Source organism: Nesoenas mayeri (assembly GCF_963082525.1).
Source record: "Nesoenas mayeri genome assembly, chromosome: 10".
Lineage (NCBI taxonomy): Eukaryota > Metazoa > Chordata > Aves > Columbiformes > Columbidae > Nesoenas > Nesoenas mayeri.
Window position 1 is genome coordinate 22,473,262 of NC_137560.1, and position 20,230 is coordinate 22,493,491.

At 49.2% G+C, this 20,230-nt stretch overlaps 1 protein-coding gene across 1 annotated transcript; it reads right to left on the bottom strand.

Moving 5' to 3' along the window:
- Positions 1 to 34: 34 nt before the first annotated feature.
- COPG1 (COPI coat complex subunit gamma 1) lies at positions 35 to 19,693 on the bottom strand. Its single transcript, XM_080350781.1, has 24 exons — positions 19,597 to 19,693; positions 16,626 to 16,678; positions 15,904 to 15,984; positions 15,731 to 15,802; positions 15,097 to 15,176; positions 14,145 to 14,220; positions 13,912 to 14,004; positions 13,513 to 13,599; positions 13,206 to 13,363; positions 12,490 to 12,623; positions 11,693 to 11,760; positions 10,750 to 10,938; positions 10,181 to 10,276; positions 8,573 to 8,816; positions 8,111 to 8,186; positions 7,660 to 7,763; positions 7,425 to 7,550; positions 6,933 to 7,001; positions 6,488 to 6,630; positions 4,977 to 5,148; positions 3,868 to 3,965; positions 2,404 to 2,542; positions 1,327 to 1,425; positions 35 to 578 (listed from the first exon to the last, which is right to left on the bottom strand). Exons 1-24 carry the CDS (start codon positions 19,631 to 19,633, stop codon positions 448 to 450), a joined length of 2,625 nt encoding a protein of 874 aa, XP_080206907.1. The 5' UTR covers positions 19,634 to 19,693; the 3' UTR covers positions 35 to 447.
- Positions 19,694 to 20,230: the final 537 nt, after the last annotated feature.

The following is a 20,230-nucleotide window of genomic DNA, read 5'->3' on the forward strand; positions in this document are numbered from 1 at the left end:
GTGGATCGGGGCAGGACCGGGGGTGGATCGGGGCAGGACCGGGGGTGGATCGGGGCAGGACCGGGGCGGCACCGGGAGTGGATCGGGGCAGGACCGGGGGTGGATCGGGGCAGGACCGGGGGTGGATCGGGGCAGGACCCGCGCCCCGAGCGCCGTTCCCGCCGGTCAGACAGACCCTGGAGAGCTGCAAGACGTTTTTATTTGAACGACATAAAAAAAGAGCAGCGAGCGGCTCATCACGGCGCCTCCGCCACCGCCACCCAAACCGTCCCCCCGCAATAAAAACCTCCGGAGCGCTTGGTAAAACCATCGTTACTTTATAGACAGAGCCCCCCATAGAGCTGCACTGGGGAGAACACCAAAGCTGCTGTAGTGAGTGTGATTCCTATTCTGAAAGAAGCGTTGTCCGCGGGGCCCCGGTGACCGGATAGTCCTGGAGAAGGTGGTTTATCCCACAGAGGCCATAACGACGTCCACGGGCAGCTCCTCGCTGCTGCGCGCTGTGACCTGCATCGTCACCGTGTCGGTCAGGACCAGGCGGGAGCGGACCAGGAGGTCATGGCCACCACGGAACACACCTGGAAGGGAGAGGAGGAGGAAGGAGTGAGCGGGCTGCAGGTGTTCCCCTCTTTGAGCCTAAAAAGGAACAGTACTGCTTGGCCAGGGCAGGTTTCCCGTATGGGACTGGGACTCTTGCCACTGTAAAGCTCATGAAAGCAAAGTCTAAAGTAAACTTCATCTGAGCAGAGGTCAGGCACTCTGCAAGTGACCACCAGTCACTTGTGTAAAAGCTCCAGGATCCATCCTCTTTGCTGGGCAAGGGTGCTTGTACTTCCCCCCACAGGCTCACTCCAAACCTCAAGTTGCACCAGGGGAGGTTTAGATTGGAGATTAGGAAAAATTTCTTCCCAGAAAGGGCTGTGGGGCATTGGAACAGGGTGCCCAGGGCAGGGGTGGAGTCACCATCCCTGGAGGGGTTGAACAGACGCAGAGATGAGATTGTCAGGGATGTGGGTTAGTGCTGGTGCTGCTTTAACGGTTGGACTTGAGCTTGAGGGGCTCAAGCTTGATTCTAGGATTCCATGAAGACAGCAAATCCGCCCAGCTGAGCCTGTGGCTGATCCCAGCATCCCCCACACACCCTCCCTGATCCCAGCACCAGCTGCTCTGCACTTGTGGAGACAGAAACCAGGGCAGGCACAAACCTCCAAACCCTGCGTGGAGCATGGGGCCTCCATCGGAAGCTCCTGCCCCAATTTTGGACAGGCGGCTCTGTGCCACCTCCCCGAGAGCTGCTCCTCACACAGACGCCAGCCCACAGCTCACCTGCCAGGTACAGCGTGTGAGAGTTCTTGTTATCGGGCACTTTATCCGACCGCTCACAGGGCTGCATCCCCAGGAACTTCACGATATTGCTAACTGCCTCTGTGCAAGCAAAAAGAAAACAGGCTCTGTGTCATAAGTATCTTAACAAGGATGCACAAAGAGCATCTAAAGGTGACTCAAGCCCTCCCTACACATTAGGGTTCACATTTCTTGTCCTGAGGGACACATGGTGTTGGCCAGTATCATGTTTTTGGAAGCTACCACAGAAGCAAAGACAACACACACAAACCCCATCGCCACACGGCAGTTCTGTTATCTGATGCAGCAAAGGTGCAGCAGAAATAGGAAGGTGAATGAGTCAGAACGGAAGCCGGAGAGCGCAGCTGCCTGCGCACTCGCTGCACAGCCCTCACAGCCTGCTTGCTTCTGTGGGGACGGGGGCAGAATGAAGGAGACATCTTCATCTTGACGGTCTCTTCCACTCAAAACAATTCTATGACTTTGCAGGAGACAGAGGTCTTCAGGAGCAATTTGACAAGGCCTCAGGGAAGGTATTTCAAATCCCAGGGGGCTGTGTGAGGAAGCACAGAGATGGCTGTAGGACAAGGACACCCTTCTAAGCCATCAAAATGACCGAGTTTTTACAGGCTTCGCAGGAAAAATAAAAGGACTCTTCAATGCATGATGAAAGAGAAGAGGGCTTACACCATAAGCCTGCCCACCAACCTCATGTCTTCTGCTCTTTGCATATTTTCTTACTGGTTTTGAGAAGGAAAGTGGGAGCTGACAGCTGAACTATGGTCTGTCTGCTTGGGAGGGTAGAGTACAAGAGCAAAGCAAGATGTTCTCTTGCCTCCCACAATCCAGCCTGGTCTCCACAAGGCCCAGAACACTCATTTGGTTGTTTGAAACCTGAACTAACTTGTTATCACAGTAGCTCCACGTTTAACAGCTGTGGTCAAATAGCTTGTGAAGGGTTTTGCCCCATTAATCTTTCTGTGAGAGATCTCAGCTGAGCCGGACTATGCCAGCTGGAGGGAATGTTAAGAGCTCTGCTGGGCTCACACACCCTCTTACCTTCAAGGGTTTTAATTGCAGATAAGGTAAAGGTCTCTTCCTTTTCATACTCATCACCCACTTCATCCCAGGCTGCTCCAAAGTTGGGCTTCAGAACTCGCTGGATGTGGTCAGCCACTGTTACCTCCAGGTCTTCAAGCTGGAGGTAGAAGAGGTTCAGGTGAAACATGGTTGTTCTGAACTCTGCTCTCTCCAGAGTGAGCTTTAGACTGGACTCATCAGAACAAGCCCTGCCTCTTCTGGTTTGATTGAGCAAATACCCCTTGGCTGAGCAACTGCCGAGCCTGGGAAAGCCACTGGCTGCACCATTTCCAGGGTTTCCAAAGGAGGTTCCTGTTCTGAGCACAGCCCTTGGCCTGACACACCTCAAAGCATCCAAAACAGAGGGAAAAATCAAAAGCTAAAGAAATAGCTGCTTGTGCTCACATAGACGAAGCATTTGCTTCCCTGGAATGCACATAAGCTTGTGTTTTGCCTTTCTGGCTTATGGTTTTGTAGGCTGGTAAAGAACAATGAGACACTGTCAGACACTTGCTATCGCCTAACGCTGCGTGCTGGCTTAGCTGAACCGCTGCTGTGACCACATCTGTGTGAGACAGGACCAGGCTTATCCCCCCAGAGCACATATTGAAGGGCAGTCAGTACTGGAGCTGGCTGGACACCAGCCTGCATTGATTTCAGCAGCTGCTGCAGGAAAGAATCTCCTCGTGACTCTAGTTGAAACACATGGAAAGGTTTGTTTAAATATCACTCAACTGCCCTGCTGACTGGTGGGAAGCAGAAAGAGCGGTTAACCTTGCACGTTCCATTGGGAAAAAACCTTCCCTGCTCCTCCCAGGAGGATGGTGTACCCTCAGTGACTCACTGCACAGCAGTGCCTCTAATCAGATTTGTAGCAGTGACAGGTACTGCAGAGAAAACAGTCTCTGGAGCTACCAGGGCAAGCTGAGGTGGTGTCACAACATCCCTTCTCCAGAGGGTAAGCACCACGCTCTGTTAGCCGGTCTCAGTTTCTTCCTTTATGGTGAAACAGTTTGCCTGGGAAGGGCAAAGGCTGGGAGAGAGGTGCAGCATTGGTGCTTTCATCAGCCTTGGTGCTGGGAAGGGAAAAGCTCCACCTTTCCCAGAGCAAGAACAAGGACAGCAATCTCCCTCCATCAGGCAAGCCAGTCGGCAATTCACCGTGCCACCATGAAGAGCAACTCAACAACTCAGGGAGAACAAAAGACATTTAGCGGCCCTCTGTCCCTGCAAACCTGACCGTGCGATTGCTGGAGCCTGTAGGGCACAGCCAGGCGAACCTGGAGGACACACCATGGACGCAGCAAGAAGCCCCTCTTCACGCGATGCTGCCCACACCAGCGTCAGCGGTCGCATCACTGCTCGCAGGGACCTGAGTACAGCTCACAAAAACCCTCAGAACTACAGCAGTTTCCGTGGTCAGGCACACGCCCAGCTCCTTACCACATACTCATCCTCGTAACCCTCGTCGTCCATCTCACCCGTGTTCGGGTCACAGTCCTTGACAGTGAACTTCATCATGCAGCTGAAGGTACAGGCCACTGGATGTGGGGGAGGCAAAAGCAAAGGTCCCGTTAGCACCAGATCCGCACTCCCCTGCAGCAGAGCATGGCCCAGAGGTTTGGGCAGCTGGGTTCTCCCCGTCACTGTGGCAGCACAGGCCTAGCAGTGACCTAGAGAGGGCTCTCCAACAGTTTCTGTCTCTCAGGGACAAGGTATTTATTTGTACTATTTGTAATATTAACACTAGCAAACAGTGATAAAGACAGACCAATGATGGTTGTACAAGACCATAATTCTCAGATCAAGTGCTATTACTGATGAACCCCAAGTTGTGCTGGGAATACTAACTGAACATGTCCAACGAGCGCCACGTGAGGAGGCAAGATCCTTATCTAGGGACCAGTTCATGTGCCTCTGAGATGAAACCACCTTGCACTGCAACGCGACAGCTGATTAACGCCACTCGGCTGGGAGAGGAAGCGATGATGACTCATCTCGAAGATAACGGGCACTGCTGGGTGAATAGCAGCAACACGCAGAGGTGAGCAGTTCCGGAACACAAACCAGGGAGACCAAGGCACAGGGAAGGCCTGGTTCATGTTCTGGACAGTGACAAATGAGGGGATGTTCACTTCAAATAGACATCCCTGAAGTTCCAGAGGTTTTTCTGAAATACCCGTTTGCTACTCAAAGCATCTGAGCACTCAGCACTTTAAAAATACCAGCCTTCCCCTGTACTCAAAGGACACACAGGCTAAAGGACGTGCTTGGGTGCATGGGAGAGGACTCAGCAAAGAGCTAAACACTCATCTGCCAGCTCTAATAGCCAAAATCAACAATCCTACAGCACAAGGGAACCAGGAGAGAAGAAGGGAGGCTTGACAGCCCCCAAACTGCAAACAGAAATCATTCTCAGCAGCACTCAGGGCTGCACCCACACACAGGCTATAAATATCTGACTAGGACGCCAGGTAGAATGTGTGGGGGCGAGCAACATGGTACGGTTAATTTGGGGCATGTCAGGAAAACACAGACGGCAAACTGTTTACCTGCTGTCGGATCCTCTTCAGACAGTGCCACCAGTGTGTAGCAGGTACCTGGTTGGTTGTACACCAGGGTTTTGGCAGGTACGTAGCCAATGACCTCATACCCCTCTGTCGGCTCCATCTGCACTGTGACATTCTCCAGGATCTGATCGTTCAGGGTGTTCGTGCAGTCAAACTAAACAGGGGAGGAGAAAGCGGCAACTGTTTGAAGCTGCTTGCTACAGTTCTAATAGCAGAATCACTTCAGGCAGAGCGGTAGCATGGTGTCAACTTGCGAACCCCCAGCTCTTTGTGTTCACAGTGCACCTCACTGTCAGCTGGCAAGTCACAGGGCTCATGCGCTCCAGTTTAGTCACAAAGCAACTGTGACTAAGAACTACTAATTGAAATGCTTTGGGTGGAAAAGTAAAACCCTGCAGGGGACCACAGTGCTTCAGAAAACTTCTTTTTTAAAGAAACACCACTTAAAATGAACCAGCAGATGACCATCCCTCTGCAACCTGCGCAGGAGCACAAATTCAGCGAGGGCAGGGATGTGTCAGCTTCTGCCTGTTTAAGTTCACTAGTTAGTATGGAATCTTTTCCTCTAAATGTACTTTGTCCTTTCTCCCTGGATGGTGATTCCCAGTTTAACTCTTTGCTGTACAGAAATGTGAGTATCGTATTGTCTACGTCTCACTTGATGCTACAGGGACACAGTGCCCCACAGCAAATGGGAAGATGATCCTTTGCACGGCCCAAACTAGGAACAGTTTGAGTGAGTTTCAGGAAGTTTGATGGTTTCAGCAAGTCTAAACTCGCTGATTAGACTTCATTCCAGCTCCAATGACAAGTCACTTAACCTCATACAATTGCATCTGGTGGATGGACAAAAGAAACAAAGATCAAGCCCTGTGAGGAGCACATAAGCAATTCTGAGCTTTTGAGGAAGGAGCTGCCTAAGGACAAAACGCTGCTGGCTCACAAGCTAGCGCAGGACTTGCTGTGCCTTGAACCCCCCGAGGCCCAGGCAAAACCGCTGGCACATTGATCCTTACATCTCCACGCAGCGGCAGCGCAGTACAGCCAAGGCCAAGAAGTACAGACACAAGCACCTGTACTACACAGGCTAAAACAAAAGTAGGGGATGAAGAGCTCTCCCCCACCACACCCCTTTCTTGGGGTCCTTTTTCAGCCTATCAGATAGAGCTTTGCTCTTTTGTGCCCAAAGCACCTGAGGAAAGCACAGAGCTAAGCACAGAGCTCCCCTTGCCAACGGCTCCGTGAGAGGAGCCCCATCTAGTGCCCGTCTGGTTTATTTGGACTGGATGTGTAAGCATTGCTCAGCCACACACACACTCCCTAATTAATTTTTTCCAGGGCTCTGCTGCCCTGTTTGAGAAACTAAGGACTCCTCATTGCAGTGACATGCTATGAACAGAGATGCTTGAGCTATTTCTTCCCAGTGGAGCTTTTAACTGGTCAGAAGCTTATTTTCCAATCCTTTTTCAGCATCGCATACCACAGCTACCCACCTGGAACACCATGTGTCTGACAAACGTGTGCTTGGTGCAACGAACCACATATTCTGTTTCCAGCTCTGTCAGGGCCACAGGCTCTGGGGAAGACTTGAAGAGCGGGCCCAGGCCCCGAAACTCTGGGATTGCCCCCAGTTGCTCTGAAACAGAGGACACAGAAACCATTGCCAGAAGCTGCTGCAGCAAGGAACTATCCCTCAAACATCAATAAACGTTCACTAGGGACTTGTAAAATTAAAGGTAAAGTCATCCTTTGCCCATATCTATTGCAGTCTGGACAGAACAGGACTGCAGGCACCCCCACCCCCCAGGAGTGAACAACAGTTAAATTTGGGAGTCCATGTCACTCTCTGAAAGGAGACAGGAACACTAGGCAGGCTCAGCCAGAGGTGGCTATTTTGTTCTCACACGTGGGCATAGGAGAGGCCTTGTATCTGATTACCTTGGAATATTTCTTGCCGTGTTGCTGCCACCTTCTCTGGCTGTTTGACTACAGCAACAGGGGCATTTTCTGCAGGAGAAAAAGGAAAAAAAAACACAAAACCCCCATAAAATATTTGAAGGTGAAGAGTAAGAAGTAACTAAATCAGAAAGCATATTGTCTGGAGAGAGATTTGACTGAGGAGCTCACTACTTATCTTGCTACGGACTAAACATCTGTATTTAGCTTCCTGAACACCTTTGGAACTGCAGCAGCTCCAGTGAGGATTACCAGTTACTACTACCATTAGCAGTTGGACTAAATGAAAACAATTAACATGGGAACAACCAGATCTGCTGGCCTTAGTCTTTACAGAAGATGTAATCCCAACAAATTCAAACAGGATGGAGCTCAGCAATTCCCAGCAGGCCCATTGCAGTCTACTGTCCAAGGACTGGAGCTGCTCGGGAATCACTCAGGGTCGGGACCAGGGTTTGGGAGTCTGTTCCTCACCTGTTCTTTGCTCGACGATGGGAGCTGTTGCCAAAGGAACGGATTTCAAGTCAAAGGGTTTCTCAGAGGGCTCCAGGGTGTACTGATGCAAAGCCCTCTCCAGGCCAGGGATGGACACTGTCAAACCTGAGGACAAGAAGGGACAGGTCACTGAGACCACGGATACTTGCAGCTCTTTGTCACTTGTTAAACCAGGAAGGAGGTTCAGACTTGTTTTGAGGATCTCCTGTCTTACCATTCAGGATGTAGCCAGCATTGAGGGCTTTCTGCTTCTGCTCTAGAACATTCAGGTAGAAGGTGGCTCTGTCTCTCACTTCATTGTCATCATCCATCACACACCTGAGAAGAAAATGTAAAGCTTGCTTCAAGGCAAGGCAGCAGAGGCCACGCAAACAAATCCAGGTGACTAAGCCGCCTTACAGGGCCAGAAAGAATATGCCACAGAAGACAACTGGCAATCTACTAGTAATTGTATTAGACAAGCAACCATCTGCCACACTTGGCTTCTCATGTCCCCTTTGGGGCACCGAATGCAGCAGCGAGCCCATCACAGGATCCCAGGTGCCCACTGCATCTTCTCAGATCCACCAGTAGAACAGACTAGACATGCATGAGGATGCTAACAAGCTCTCAAGTGAACACGTTTTTTTACCCAGGACGTTGAGAAACTTTGAAGTACAATTCACCTTTTCAGTAACACCAAGATACTGGGTAACATCTCCTCATTCTGGGCTCCAAACTTGGCCAGGGCACTTACAGCACCTGTAGCACAAGCCATGAAAAAAATAATTAGAAAGCAAAGAAATCACCCAAAGTTCCCTCTGTTTCCTGACCTTGTTCAAATGCCATGTCAGAGACAGCAGCACTAGTGCAAAGCATTACTGTGACTAGAAAGAGGCAGGTGTATTCCACTGAAGTGCCCACAAACCTCCTCTGTCTAATTTCAGAGTTGCTGCCTCTCCCTCCCCATTCGTCAGTTGCAGGTCACCTCTTCTATCAACACCACTGCAGGATCTTTGCTGCGTAAAAAGATCCGCTCAGGCCTAGAGCAAACCGCAGTCCTCAAAAACAGAGATGTTCATATATTTCCTATATATCCCCTTGCAGATCTGTCACGGGACAGACAGCTTTCCAGGTCTGCCTCTTACCTGCCCGGACTTCTTCATGCTCCAGGACAACCCTGTTGTAGATGAAGCGAATGTATTTGGAGGGGTTGTTGGTTTTGGGCCCTTCCTGCCCCAACAGGTGGAGGATCCGAGTGGCCAACACGGTGAACTCGCAGTCCTCGATGAATTCGCAGAGGTGGGACAGGCCTGTCTCTTTGCTCTCTGAGTTCTCCTCAATGATGCTAATGATGCAGTCCACGATGGCTCGCTTGTACTCAAAGCCGCCCTAAGGAGCAAAAGGAAAATCAGCTGGAAATCCCAAAGTATTTTAGAGACTTTGAACTGGTCAGACAGGAAAGAAGTTCCTTCAAAAAGGTCACTGACACTCAGTGCTTTTAATCTGTGTTTGAAAGGAGAAGGGCAGTAATGCTGCCCCCACTTTTGACTCTCTTTACACCCTTTAGAATGGCTGCAGTGAAAAAAAAAACAACCCAAAACCAACAAGTACTAAAGAGGGTAAAAGAATCCATCTGCCTGAAAGGTTTATATCCCTTTCAAAATCCTCTGCTGCTAGAATTAATGCATAAAAACAGCCATATGGGAGGAGAAAAAACCCAACCCTTTCTCCTTTAGCACCAGACATCTGAGGATGAATCACAAGAGAAATATGTTCAGGATGATATCTGCCACAGCAGGACCCAGCAAACAGCCCCTGAGAGTAGGAAGACAGGCAGTCAATAACTCCCTGGGCACAGCCCATCACCTGACGTGCTGTTAATGCTGCATTATCTTCAGACATTATTTACCAGCATCCTCAATACACAGCAGGGGATTAAACTGCACACTATCCTCTGCCAACTACATGCGCAGTGCTGGGCATCTGGGAGATCTTTCTGAAGCTACTTTGGATTAAAAAAAAAAAAGCTGTAAAAACAGACTGGTTTGAGCTACAAAACCACGTTCAAAATGATACTATCCACCCACAGAAAATCTGGGAGAGGAGAATGGTCCGTTTTTCACAGGAGCAAAATGAGAGGCTCTGGTTTGTTCCCAAACGGGAGGCTGTAATGGGCAGAAAGTGAGGTCAGAGCAAGCAGTGGTGCCAGCTGTGTTGCAGGCGCGTTAGTTCATTTAGAAACGGCCTCAGCAAACCTCTGTAAAGCTGTCTTTCTGCAATTCTATGTCTGACTGAATGCAGAGAATGGTTATAGGTACTCGTGATCCCTTCACCGCCACAGCACAGAGAACAGAACAAAAGTGGTCCTGTGTCATCAATAAATAGGTTGTTACCAAATCTTTGTGCACAAGACAAAACTTCTTGGAATTTGCTGTCAAAGTATAAAAGAAAGCTGGTTCAAACGTGAAACACACATGGACTGCCAACAGATCTGCTGCTGCCTGCAATTGCTTTGAGAGTTAATAAACCCCCAGAAAAATCAAATAATGAAAACCACATTAAAAATATGCCTGGCAGCACACGTATAACTATTGTGCACAACTGGCCATTTCTGCCACTTAGAATCCAAACCTTTTAGACAGAGGCTCTTACCGTGTTACCAGTAAAAGCTTGACTCTCTCAGGGGCCACTGGGCAGCCCCACAGTTCACACACACAAACAAGGAACACAAAGCAGTTGTTCTGCCAACTTACCTCTTCCCGAAGCATAGTGAAGAGAAAGTTCATGAGGACGGCATGTTTGCGAGGGTACTTCTGACACAGTGCGTTGATGGCCTGCACCACTACAACCTGGAGGAAAATTGGAGACAAGTAAAAAAGGATTCTGTCTCAACAGGCAGGAAAAAGAAAGTTGAAATGTGTCAATTTTGTGCTGGTCCCTAGTCTGGAAACCATGATTTTAATTTTGGTTATCCAACAAATGCAGTTCCAAGAGGTACAATCCTACAAACTGGTGGAGATTGATCTTCATGCACTCACCAGCCTCTAGCAAAAGCCCACATGCAGTGGAAAGAAGAAAAAGAGATTTAATTCTCAAATGGCTTCTCCCCAGATGAGAGCATGTGGCTTCGGAGCTGGATGCTGTATGATTGAGGTATGGCTTAGGCCAATAGCCTCATATTCTTTCTCTTCCATACAAATGTGCTGCAGCCAAGCTGCTGGAAGTGGCTCCTTGCAGTTTTCAGAGTGTACACACAAACATGGACAAAGACCATGGGGTTTCTTCAGGAACTTGGATGTTCCTCCTTCTCCCACTTCCTTACCTTGAACTCATCTGAGATTTCAGACATGAAAGAGGAGATCTGCTTCATGAGCCGGTCGATGCTGCTCTCGCTGCCAGTTTTCAGCAGTGTGGTGATGGCCAGCGTGGCTATGCTGCGATTGGAGTCTGTCACAAGGTTCTCCAGGTCTAGATTGCATGCAGTCACAGCAGATGGGTGCTTCATGGCCACCTAGAGCAGAGAAGAAAGAACGGAAATTACTGAATATAAAAAAAAGACTCAGCTGGCAAAAAACACTAAGTCTCTATAAGCTCTCACTCCTTCATATAAAAATAAATGCTACAGACTGTACACAAGGGTCATCTCAGACAAACAACTCATCTGAGGTTAAAGTAACAAGCTACTTCTTCCACAGAATTGCATATCTTGCTGGAAGGGAAGCAGCAGTAATAAACAATCTTTTACTATTTTTAACTCTCTTGTTCTCCTCCATATGTTAAGGTTCAGATTGTCCAAAGCAAGCTATGAATTCCCACCAAAATATTCATTCAGCCTAGCTGTGCAGAACAGCTTTGTGGGAGAAGTACAGCACTGCCGTTGTCCTTTTTTTTTTTCAGAGTAGACAAGGTAAAGGGAAATGCTGGAGGAAAGACCGCCATGGAGCAGGCAAGTAGCAGCATCAGGGCTTGATCCCTGTTTTACAAGGAGCTCCTTCACCACGGGAAGCTCAGGAGGAAAAGCAGTAACTCATAAAATGAGTGAGACTCTTACAGAGACCTGTGAACACAACTGCTTTTTCCCCAACTTCTGTAAACTGCTTTTTGAGGTTTTATTCCACACAGAAACCAATGAAATGTAATGTTGAAGCCCAGGGCAGAGGTTATTCACATAAAATAATCACATAATCTGGCTGCCTTTCTCTTCTGCAGCCTGCGCCTTCCTGCACGTGAGAAAATATTGCAGCTCCCAAGAGACCAGCTCCTACCTTGTTGAGGGTCCGGACAGCTGCGTATCTCAGAGCTGCTTTTGGGGAGCTGCAGAACAGCTGCAAAACTGCACAGAGGGAAAACCAACAAAGGTAGACATTTAGGTAATTTATTATGGAGAAACTTTTCATACTTAAAGCAAGAATTTCAATGAAGAGAGAGCTGCAAGCACAAGACAGCTAGAGGCATGCTTAAGAAGCAACTGTGAATTTACCAGCTCCCTTCGTCACCCCCTTTGCCACACATCCCTGCTGACAAGTAGTTTTTATGCGCCTCCCTCTTCTTCCTCTTCTATCCTTTGCTCCTCTTGAAAGCCAATGTCATCACCTTGTCATCTTTCCTTTCAGTCAGTTTGAACAGTTGTTCTCCATTTCTATGCAAGCCCATGAAGGGCACTCTCCCTGCACAGGGAGGTGACACACAGCCCCCAACCTGCCAGCAGTCCCAGCTCAGGACAATCTCTGTACTGGACTGAGCTGGGAAGGTAGGACCTCAACACCCTGGCTTTGTGCTATTACACTCATTCTAAAGTGGGGAGATTTATCAGAATTCAGCCCCATTTAACAGGAAAAAAAAGACCTCTCCAGTAACCCACACTTGAACACAAGTGGCAAACACCTTGACAGGAGCAAAGCTATTCACACACACCACAGGCTCACAGCAGCATAAAGCAGCAAAGGGTATGGCGCATGACAAGCCTGAAACTACACAAGGTTCTCGTTTCTCGGGGTCATCAGCCGGTGTCACCACCGCAGGCCCGTAACCCCCTCACCATCGCCACCAGCATCAGGTTTACCCGAGACAGCCGGAGCCAGCTCCTTGGCAGTGCAGTTGGGCAGGTTCACGATGGCAGATGCAGCTTCGTAAACCACCATCTCGTGCTTGTTTCTTAGGCAGCTCTCGATGAAATCAAACAGGGGGCTATCACGGCTAAAGGACAAAAAAAACCCACAGCAATGAGTTAAAACCAAGGTGCCAAAAGAAATGAAGAATCTAGCAGCAGAAATAGGCACGTCCCAAAGCCTGTGGAAAGTTAAAAGCAGACATAAATCAAGTGTGCCCAGATTTTATAGTGGTCATCATGCAGTAATTCCAGCACACTTGGGCTGGATGTCAGGCTGCCTCCTGAGAAGACACCCTCTACTTTATGGGCTAAAGGGCATCTCAGCCCTCACACATCAAAGTCTTATCCACCTGGAGCTGCAGTGCATACATGACGGCCAAATAATTACAGAAGACAGAGTAAATGAAAAGGAATATCTCAAGAAAGAACAGCCATGCAAAGCAAGCAAGAGAAACAAGAAAATATTCGATGTGCAAGCACTTAGACAAAACTCACAGATGCCCCCCTGTAACATCATGAAAGCATCCTGCATTTTCTCTGCTGCCTTTCAATCAACCATAAGAGAGCAGAAGCTGCAGAAGCCTCGTGATATGGAAAGTGAGCCTGCAAGAGGTGATGGAACCAGGGCCTGAGGAAATCCCTCCAGCAGGGCAAAGGAGCTCCCTCACCTGCCAGCCTCTTCCTCCAGCAGCTTGCTGGCTACTCGAATCATCATGCAGTAAGCGAACGGTGACTTGAGGTTGTGGCGTGTGAACTTGCTGAGCATCTTGTTGACGGCCAGGCGGTCATTCTTCCGCACATGGTAGAGTAAGCCCAGAGCATGATACTGTGCAGGGAAAGAGATCGTCACAAACCTGCGGTGTGTTTTTTCTGCTTTTATCCCCTCCGTTGCACAGAAGTGCCTGGCTGAGCTCTGGTAGTTTGCTCCACTCCCGGCTCAGCAGCTACTCCCTGTGTTGGCGGTGGGTTTCCTACCTGCACCATTATATTGTCACTGGAAGCTGCCTCCTGAGCCTCATTTACCCAGCGTTTCACCACATCAAAACTGGTCTTGAGCAGGTGCTGGGGGAGAGACAAAGCCATAGACAACCCATGAGAGAAGCATGAAGGAAGATTTGCAAATCATAGCTCGTATTAAGAAGCAGTGAGCTTTCCCCATGACAGCGCCGGCCGCAACAATTCATAGAAGAGCATGCAGAGACCTGGCCACGACGGATGTGGCGTCAAGAGGTCGATCATACCCCACAAAATCAGCACCAGTGCATCAGTTCACAAAGAATGAAACCCTGGCCCTCCCAAGATGTCCAATCCCACCACTGGTGACCGCTTCCCAGCTTGACTGTCCCTCAGGCCCACCCTGCAGGGAGGACATACCAAAGAGGATACCAGGGCAGAGCTGGATACACTTGGCACTTTGTCAACAATCGCCTGCTTCATGTAGCGCTCAATGGCCTGCAACATGGTGCTCTGCAGGGACAGGGAAACAACGGCTGATATAGAAAAGCCGTGAGTGTGGAAGGGGACATGCAAAAGCATGAAAAGCAGAGGGGGTGAAGTAGGGAAAGGTGAAGGGCATAGGGCTGCCCCAAGGGAAAAGCAGCACTTACATCTGTGATTTGGCAGAGCGCTCTCACAGCAGGGCCTCGGTAATTGTCATCTTTCCCAGTCATGTCTTTGGTCAAGCTGGTTGAAAACAGGAAGCTCTTAATGCTGCACTCCCAAGCCAGCAGCTCTCAGGTGCATGCACAGCGCACACAGAGCGGCAGGATCACCCCTGAATACCCAGCAGGCAAGCACAGGGCTCAGGTAAGTCCCAAGGCAGGAGGAAAAGATCAGCACTTGGGTTCCAAGCCTATCAGCAGGCTGTCTGAGCTCCTGAGCACCATGCGGGGCTGGAGAGCACAAACACACCCCTGAGCCATTTGTCTTCATCACTGAAGGCTCATTCCTGCCCTTTGCCCAGGATCCTGGGCAGTGCGAGACCATCTATGAGGTGACAGGAGTCCATCACATTGCAGTACTTGGGACTGGCTTCTGCCTGCGGCACGGCCTCGGCCCTCGGGCAGAACCTGGACCCTCATGCTCTCGTCTCCTGATGTGGCATTGGCCTTTCAGTGGGGTGCGCAGCTATTCAGGAATGACAGTGGGAATTTTGTTCCCTGGCGACTTCTGATCCCGTGCTGCTACAGGAGCAGTAAATCCCTGCTTCCCTGTTGAAAGCCTTAGGATTTATGCCAGAAACCTTCAACAAGCTTCAAGGCATTCAGATGGGAAAGCAGGAATTAATGAAACCAGCAAGGGAAAAACCAGGAATGCTGCCATATCAGGTATCCAAAAGAGACAATCCAAACACCCATAGGATATGGGGACATGGCAAATTTCACATGCGTCACTAAGAGTTCAGTCTCTGCATTTTAATGGCTTCTTTTAAAGGAAAAGTTTTTCCTCACCAAGGGCATTCCCTATCCTCACCCTGCATAGGGACTACAGGTATCTCCAAGAGGCTGGATGGGCATTACTGGAGGACATATGAAGATAACAGTAAAAAAAGTGACTGACCTGCTAGTAACAATGATTACATCTTCTGCGATAGAAGACATCTCTTTGATAGTCAGGTAACACATCCTGCGAAGAGTTGGCTGACAAGAAAAGCCACTTGTCATTCATACAAACAAGGAGAAAAGCTTGAAAACACTTGTTGATGGCACACTGTTACTTCAAAAGCAAGAAAGCAATTTATATTCCTCAGTCTGGGGATTCCTACACTGGTCTCACACCTTGCGGTTTGGGGGACAACTAGCGATGGTACTACTGCTGTGGGTGGGTAGTAATTCTGGGTCTCCTCCAGGACACACAGTTGCTGACTCTCAGCAGGAAGCAGGATCTGCTAATGCCAGGCAGAAAGTAACATGTATTCTAGGTGATTATATGCTCAATCTGTACCTCACACAATCTCAGGAGCTAAACACCAGTTCAGAGGGAGGACTCTCCATCTCAAGAACAGAGAATGCTTCAGTCAGGCTGCTACAAGGTCTGGGATGCTTATCTCTGTTTCTAAATTTTCATCCTACTCTTCCCATTCCAGGCAGGACAGAAAAGCTGATTCTATAAAAAGGCACATCTCAAGGCTGAAAAAGACACTGACAATTTGTCCCATCAGATAAATACAGCAGAAAACAACAAGCAGACTTACATCATTGGACTGAAATAGCTTGGTCATAGCAAAGAAGGCTTCGGTAGCTTCCACGGCACCAAGGTGCTCCCCCTAGAAAATGTTTGGAAAGAAGGAAATAAATCCCAGTTACCACAGCCAGCTTTGGGCCTGCTGCAGGTCTCTCTGTATAGGTGTCATTTTCTCTTCCTTACCTGATTTATGAGATACAGGATCTTGGTGAGGATGTGAGCACATTTTCGCGGGTTTATGGGAGTCTCATTAAACACCCGTGCCTGAAAACAAAGCACACACAAGGATGCTGACACCAATACCCCCTCACAAGTGCCATCCTGTCTGGTCTTGGCCACTGATACAAACAAGACATTGTGAGAAAGGCACAGCAAGTTCCTTAGTGGCTTTGGATCAGATTCCCTCTCGATTCCTTTTAAACATGGAACCCTTTAAACAGCTGGTTCTATAGTCTTATCCTGGGACTGCCAATCCAAGTGCAGTTAAGATTTAAAGGCCAAATTCTCATCACACTTTCACCCACACAAGTCTGGATTGTGTGCTAGCTAAAACACCACCCTTCTGCCAGATGTATGCGGGCTCTGCGAGGCTGACGGGAGCCAACACCATTTACAACATTGCAAGCAAACAGATAACGCTGAAACAACACAGTCTGGGGATCATTTCTCTGATGTTGAACAGAAATGCATTTTTTTCAGAGCAAATTCATCAACTATTCAATAACCTCTCACACCCTGCTCATTAACTTTGTCATCTACAAGACATTCAGGTTGTTCAAGGCAAATGTTCCAGCCTTCCTTGTTTAGGCTGAGATTTCCCAGGTAACTTTATTCATTTTATTGCTATTTATAGTTCACAGTCTAGACAGAAGGGGGTACACAAAGGAGAGCATCTGAGAATTTACCTCTTGCAAGACTGCACTCTTCTCCAGGTGCTGGAATGGGTTGGAACCCCCACCTGCAAAAAAAAAGAGAGTAAAAGTCTTTCCAGGGATAATGCTATGGAAAAGCAGCTTTCTAAACATGCCCATACTTTAAAACCAGACTGAGCATTTTGGGGTAACTTTTTCACAAAAACCAAGCAACCAGAACTCCCTCTTTAAGCTATATTAATTGGATGTCTTCATAGCAACTAGGGAAGGCAGAGCAGACAGGATATTCTTTGATTTGTCATCCCCCCCAAGAAGTAATGAGCCATGAGCTGAGGTGGACTGATTAGCTGTAAAGTAACTGTGCTCCGCTGTTATCCACACAGACCTATTTCCAGTCCCTGGGCTGGGAGCTTGCTCACAGTTAGAGCATCAATAAGACAGGCCTAGAAACAAAAGCTCAGACAAAAAGAGGCATCGCTTGCCAGACTGGCAAGTCAAGAGTGCTTCATTGCTCCCTTATAAACCAATCAGGAATCCACCAGTAAGGGATTTTTGGCTCTATCGCTAATTAAGAGAATAAGACAGCAGACCAGAGAGTCTGGACACAGAGTAACTTTCATTGTTCCACTTAATAGAATAAATTATATTAAATAATTTAAAGCCTCACCAATTAAGGATTAAATAATCAAAGGGAAAAGCACTATCATTCTGCACAGTCTCTGTTAGCTCGCCTCCTAAGCATTTGTGAGCTGCAGCTTTTCAAAAGCTGCCAGTTATTGATAAGCAGGTTTTAATTAGTACCTATGTTCAGCCTGGCCCTGGGACAAAATGCAGCCATTTCCAGCACTGTGGCAATGTTTAACAAGCTTGATCTGCTGGAAAGCACAACTCCTGGGCCCAGCTCTGAGCCGGGCCTAAAGCATCCTACACTGGCATCAGGAGCCCTTACACGAGTAAATCTTAAACTTAAAGGCCAACACATCAGCATGCTGGCTCCTTCCCAGGCCACAAAGTGCCCTCCTCTAGCACAGGAGAAGTTTGCAAATGCAGTAGGTGGCCAAACAAAGCACAGACACTTCTGTGGGGTTGGCGAGAGAAAAAAACATGGGGAAAGGACAAAAACAATGTCTCTAGTATGACTATGAACCACTTCTAGTATGAGCACATGAATAACACCTCAGCAGCGCAGTATTTCCCGTGGCCCAGCACATCTACAATCCCTAAATCACAGCGTGGCCTCTTCATCCTTCATAGCACGAATGATCGTGAAATATATTGCACGTGAGGTCTTGGTCCTCAGAGAACCCTGTGTTAAAGTATTTTTTCATCAGAGGAGAAAGTGACATGGAAAAGACAGAGGCTGCGTTCAGAATGTACTGGATGACTAACAACAATCTGGACTGATTTTCAGACAAATACGTCACTGACCAAGCAAGGATCTCAGAACAATGCTATGTCCAAAATAACATCTAAAAGTGCATTTCTTAGAACCAGTGGAAGCAGCTCATCATCCAGGACTACCTAAACCATCCATGAAAATTAAAGAAACAGAAAGCAAATAAGCAGACACACTCATCTTGAGAAGAAGACTCTGCAGTTTGTCTTTACCTGGGAAGAATGGATATAAAAGGCCTGTGAATTCAGAGGTGACGCTCCACCTAAGACCAAGGACAACAAGCACCGAGGCTACACATTTTGGACGCACAATTCACAGGAGAAAGGCAGGTACAGTAAATCCTAGGAATCTTCATTCGAAACAGAAGCAATAGCACGAGAAGTAAAGGCAAAAGCGAATTAAAAAACGTTGGGGAGCATGCAAACAGCAGTGCCAGGAAGGAGAGCCCTGCAAGCTCTCAGTATGAACAAAATCAACAAGACTTGGCACCATAATAGAAGGAAGTGCCTCTCCTGCCAGCCTGGGCCACAGGTAATGCAATACCTTTAAACGGGCAGCAGGTGCAAATGAAGAATAGCCCCAAAAATGAAAGCCAAGAGCGATTCCCCTCCAACAGCTGCCTCACTAGGTTCTCTGCTTATCCAGATGTCACTGGAGGCTTTGGACAAAGGAAACAAGGGAAAGTGTTTAATGCACGCTACAATAAAAAGCAAGCACAGTCACACAGAACAATCACTAAGATTTATGTTGAATTGATTTCCTTCAGGACACGCTGATTTGTTATGCAGAACAAGCTGCATAGAAAGTGCCATATGAAAAAGAGAGTGCGAGGCACAACCATGAAAGTAAACGCTGCCGTATCTGGCCTCAACTCCACCTGAATTATACACCACATAAAATACCAACCTCTTCCTTACTACTTGGGCCTAAAGTTTTGAAAGGTCAAGCAATCGTAGAATCATAGAACAGTTTGGGTTGGAAGGAACCTTCAAAGCAGACCATGTGTGTTGGAAAAAAAGCATTGAAACTACAAATTGTCTTCTACACTGCTTAATCACCTAGACTAAGAGTTGGACAACTGTGAACAGGGCCAATGTGCTCAATATTTAGACTTGAACTCCGCACCAGCAGCAGGTAATGTCAGTAACATCACAGAATCATTTTGGTTGGAAAAGCCCCTCAAGATCAGAGTCCAACTGTTCCCCCACCCCTGGCACTACCCCATGTCCCTGAGAACCTCAAGTCCATGTCTGCTCGACCCTCCAGGGATGGTGACTCCAGCACTGCCCTGGGCAGCCTGTTCCAATGCCCCACAGCCCTTTGGGGAAGAAACTGTTCCCCACATCCAACCTCAGCCTCCCCTGGTGCAACTTGAGGCCGTTTCCTCTCATCCTATCACTTGTTACTCGGGAGAAGAGCCCGACCCCGAGGAGCAGGAGGGCAGCAGGCTGCCCTAGTGCTTCCAGGGTGCTTCTCCCCGGGCACACCGGCCGCGCTGGCACCGAGTGCCCCTCACGGCTGCCGCCCTCACCCGGCCCCGGCGGGGTCTCCCCTCACAGCGCTCCCCGGCCTTCCCTCCCGGCCCGGATCCCCCGCCCTTCCCCTCACCCGACTCCTCGTCCTTCTTGTCGAACTTCTTCAGCATAGTGCTGCCCAGCGGCCCCTGGCTGAGGCCCGTCTCGGTCCCCTCCCCGGTGCCGGTGTCGCCTCCGGCCCCTTTCCGCCCCGCCCTTTCCTGCCAGCCTGTCACTGCCGTCGTCGCCCGCCGCACTGCGCAGGCGCGTCCCCGCCCCCCTGACGTGGCGCAGAGCGATGACTGACAGGGGAGGGGGCGGGACCGAGAAGGAATGGCTCGGTCTGATTGGCGGGGGGCGGGGCTAGAAAGGGGTCTGGGTTTGGGGCAGCGCTTGAGCGGGCGACACTGGGGGTACTGGGATGGAGGGGACACACTGGATATGGGGGGACACACTGGTATCAGGGGACACACGGGACGAGACACAGCATGGTGGGGGCGGGGGGCACACTGGGACTGGGAGGGGGCACTGGGATCACAGGAGGGGGACACCGGGCAGGAGGACCCCCGGGGGGCAGGAAGGGGCAGGGCGGAGTGGGACACCGGGGAGCTCGGGGGACACCAGAGGCAGCCAGAGCGGCGAGAGCACAGTGGGACACAGGAGTGACGGGGGATGGGGCAGGACATGGGGAGGGTGAGATGCAGGCAGGGGTTCAGTGCCCCTGGGAT

Excerpts from the sequence above, each read along its gene's own strand:
- COPG1 (XM_080350781.1), bottom strand. The coding sequence starts at position 19,633 with ATGCTGAAGAAGTTCGACAAGAAGGACGAGGAGTCGG. Across the intron at positions 15,177-15,730 it reads AGCTATTTCAGTCCAATGAT|CCAACTCTTCGCAGGATGTG; the intron begins GTAAGTCTGCTT and ends TTTTCTTGTCAG. Across the intron at positions 8,817-10,180 it reads TCACTATGCTTCGGGAAGAG|GGCGGCTTTGAGTACAAGCG; the intron begins GTAAGTTGGCAG and ends TTTGCTCCTTAG.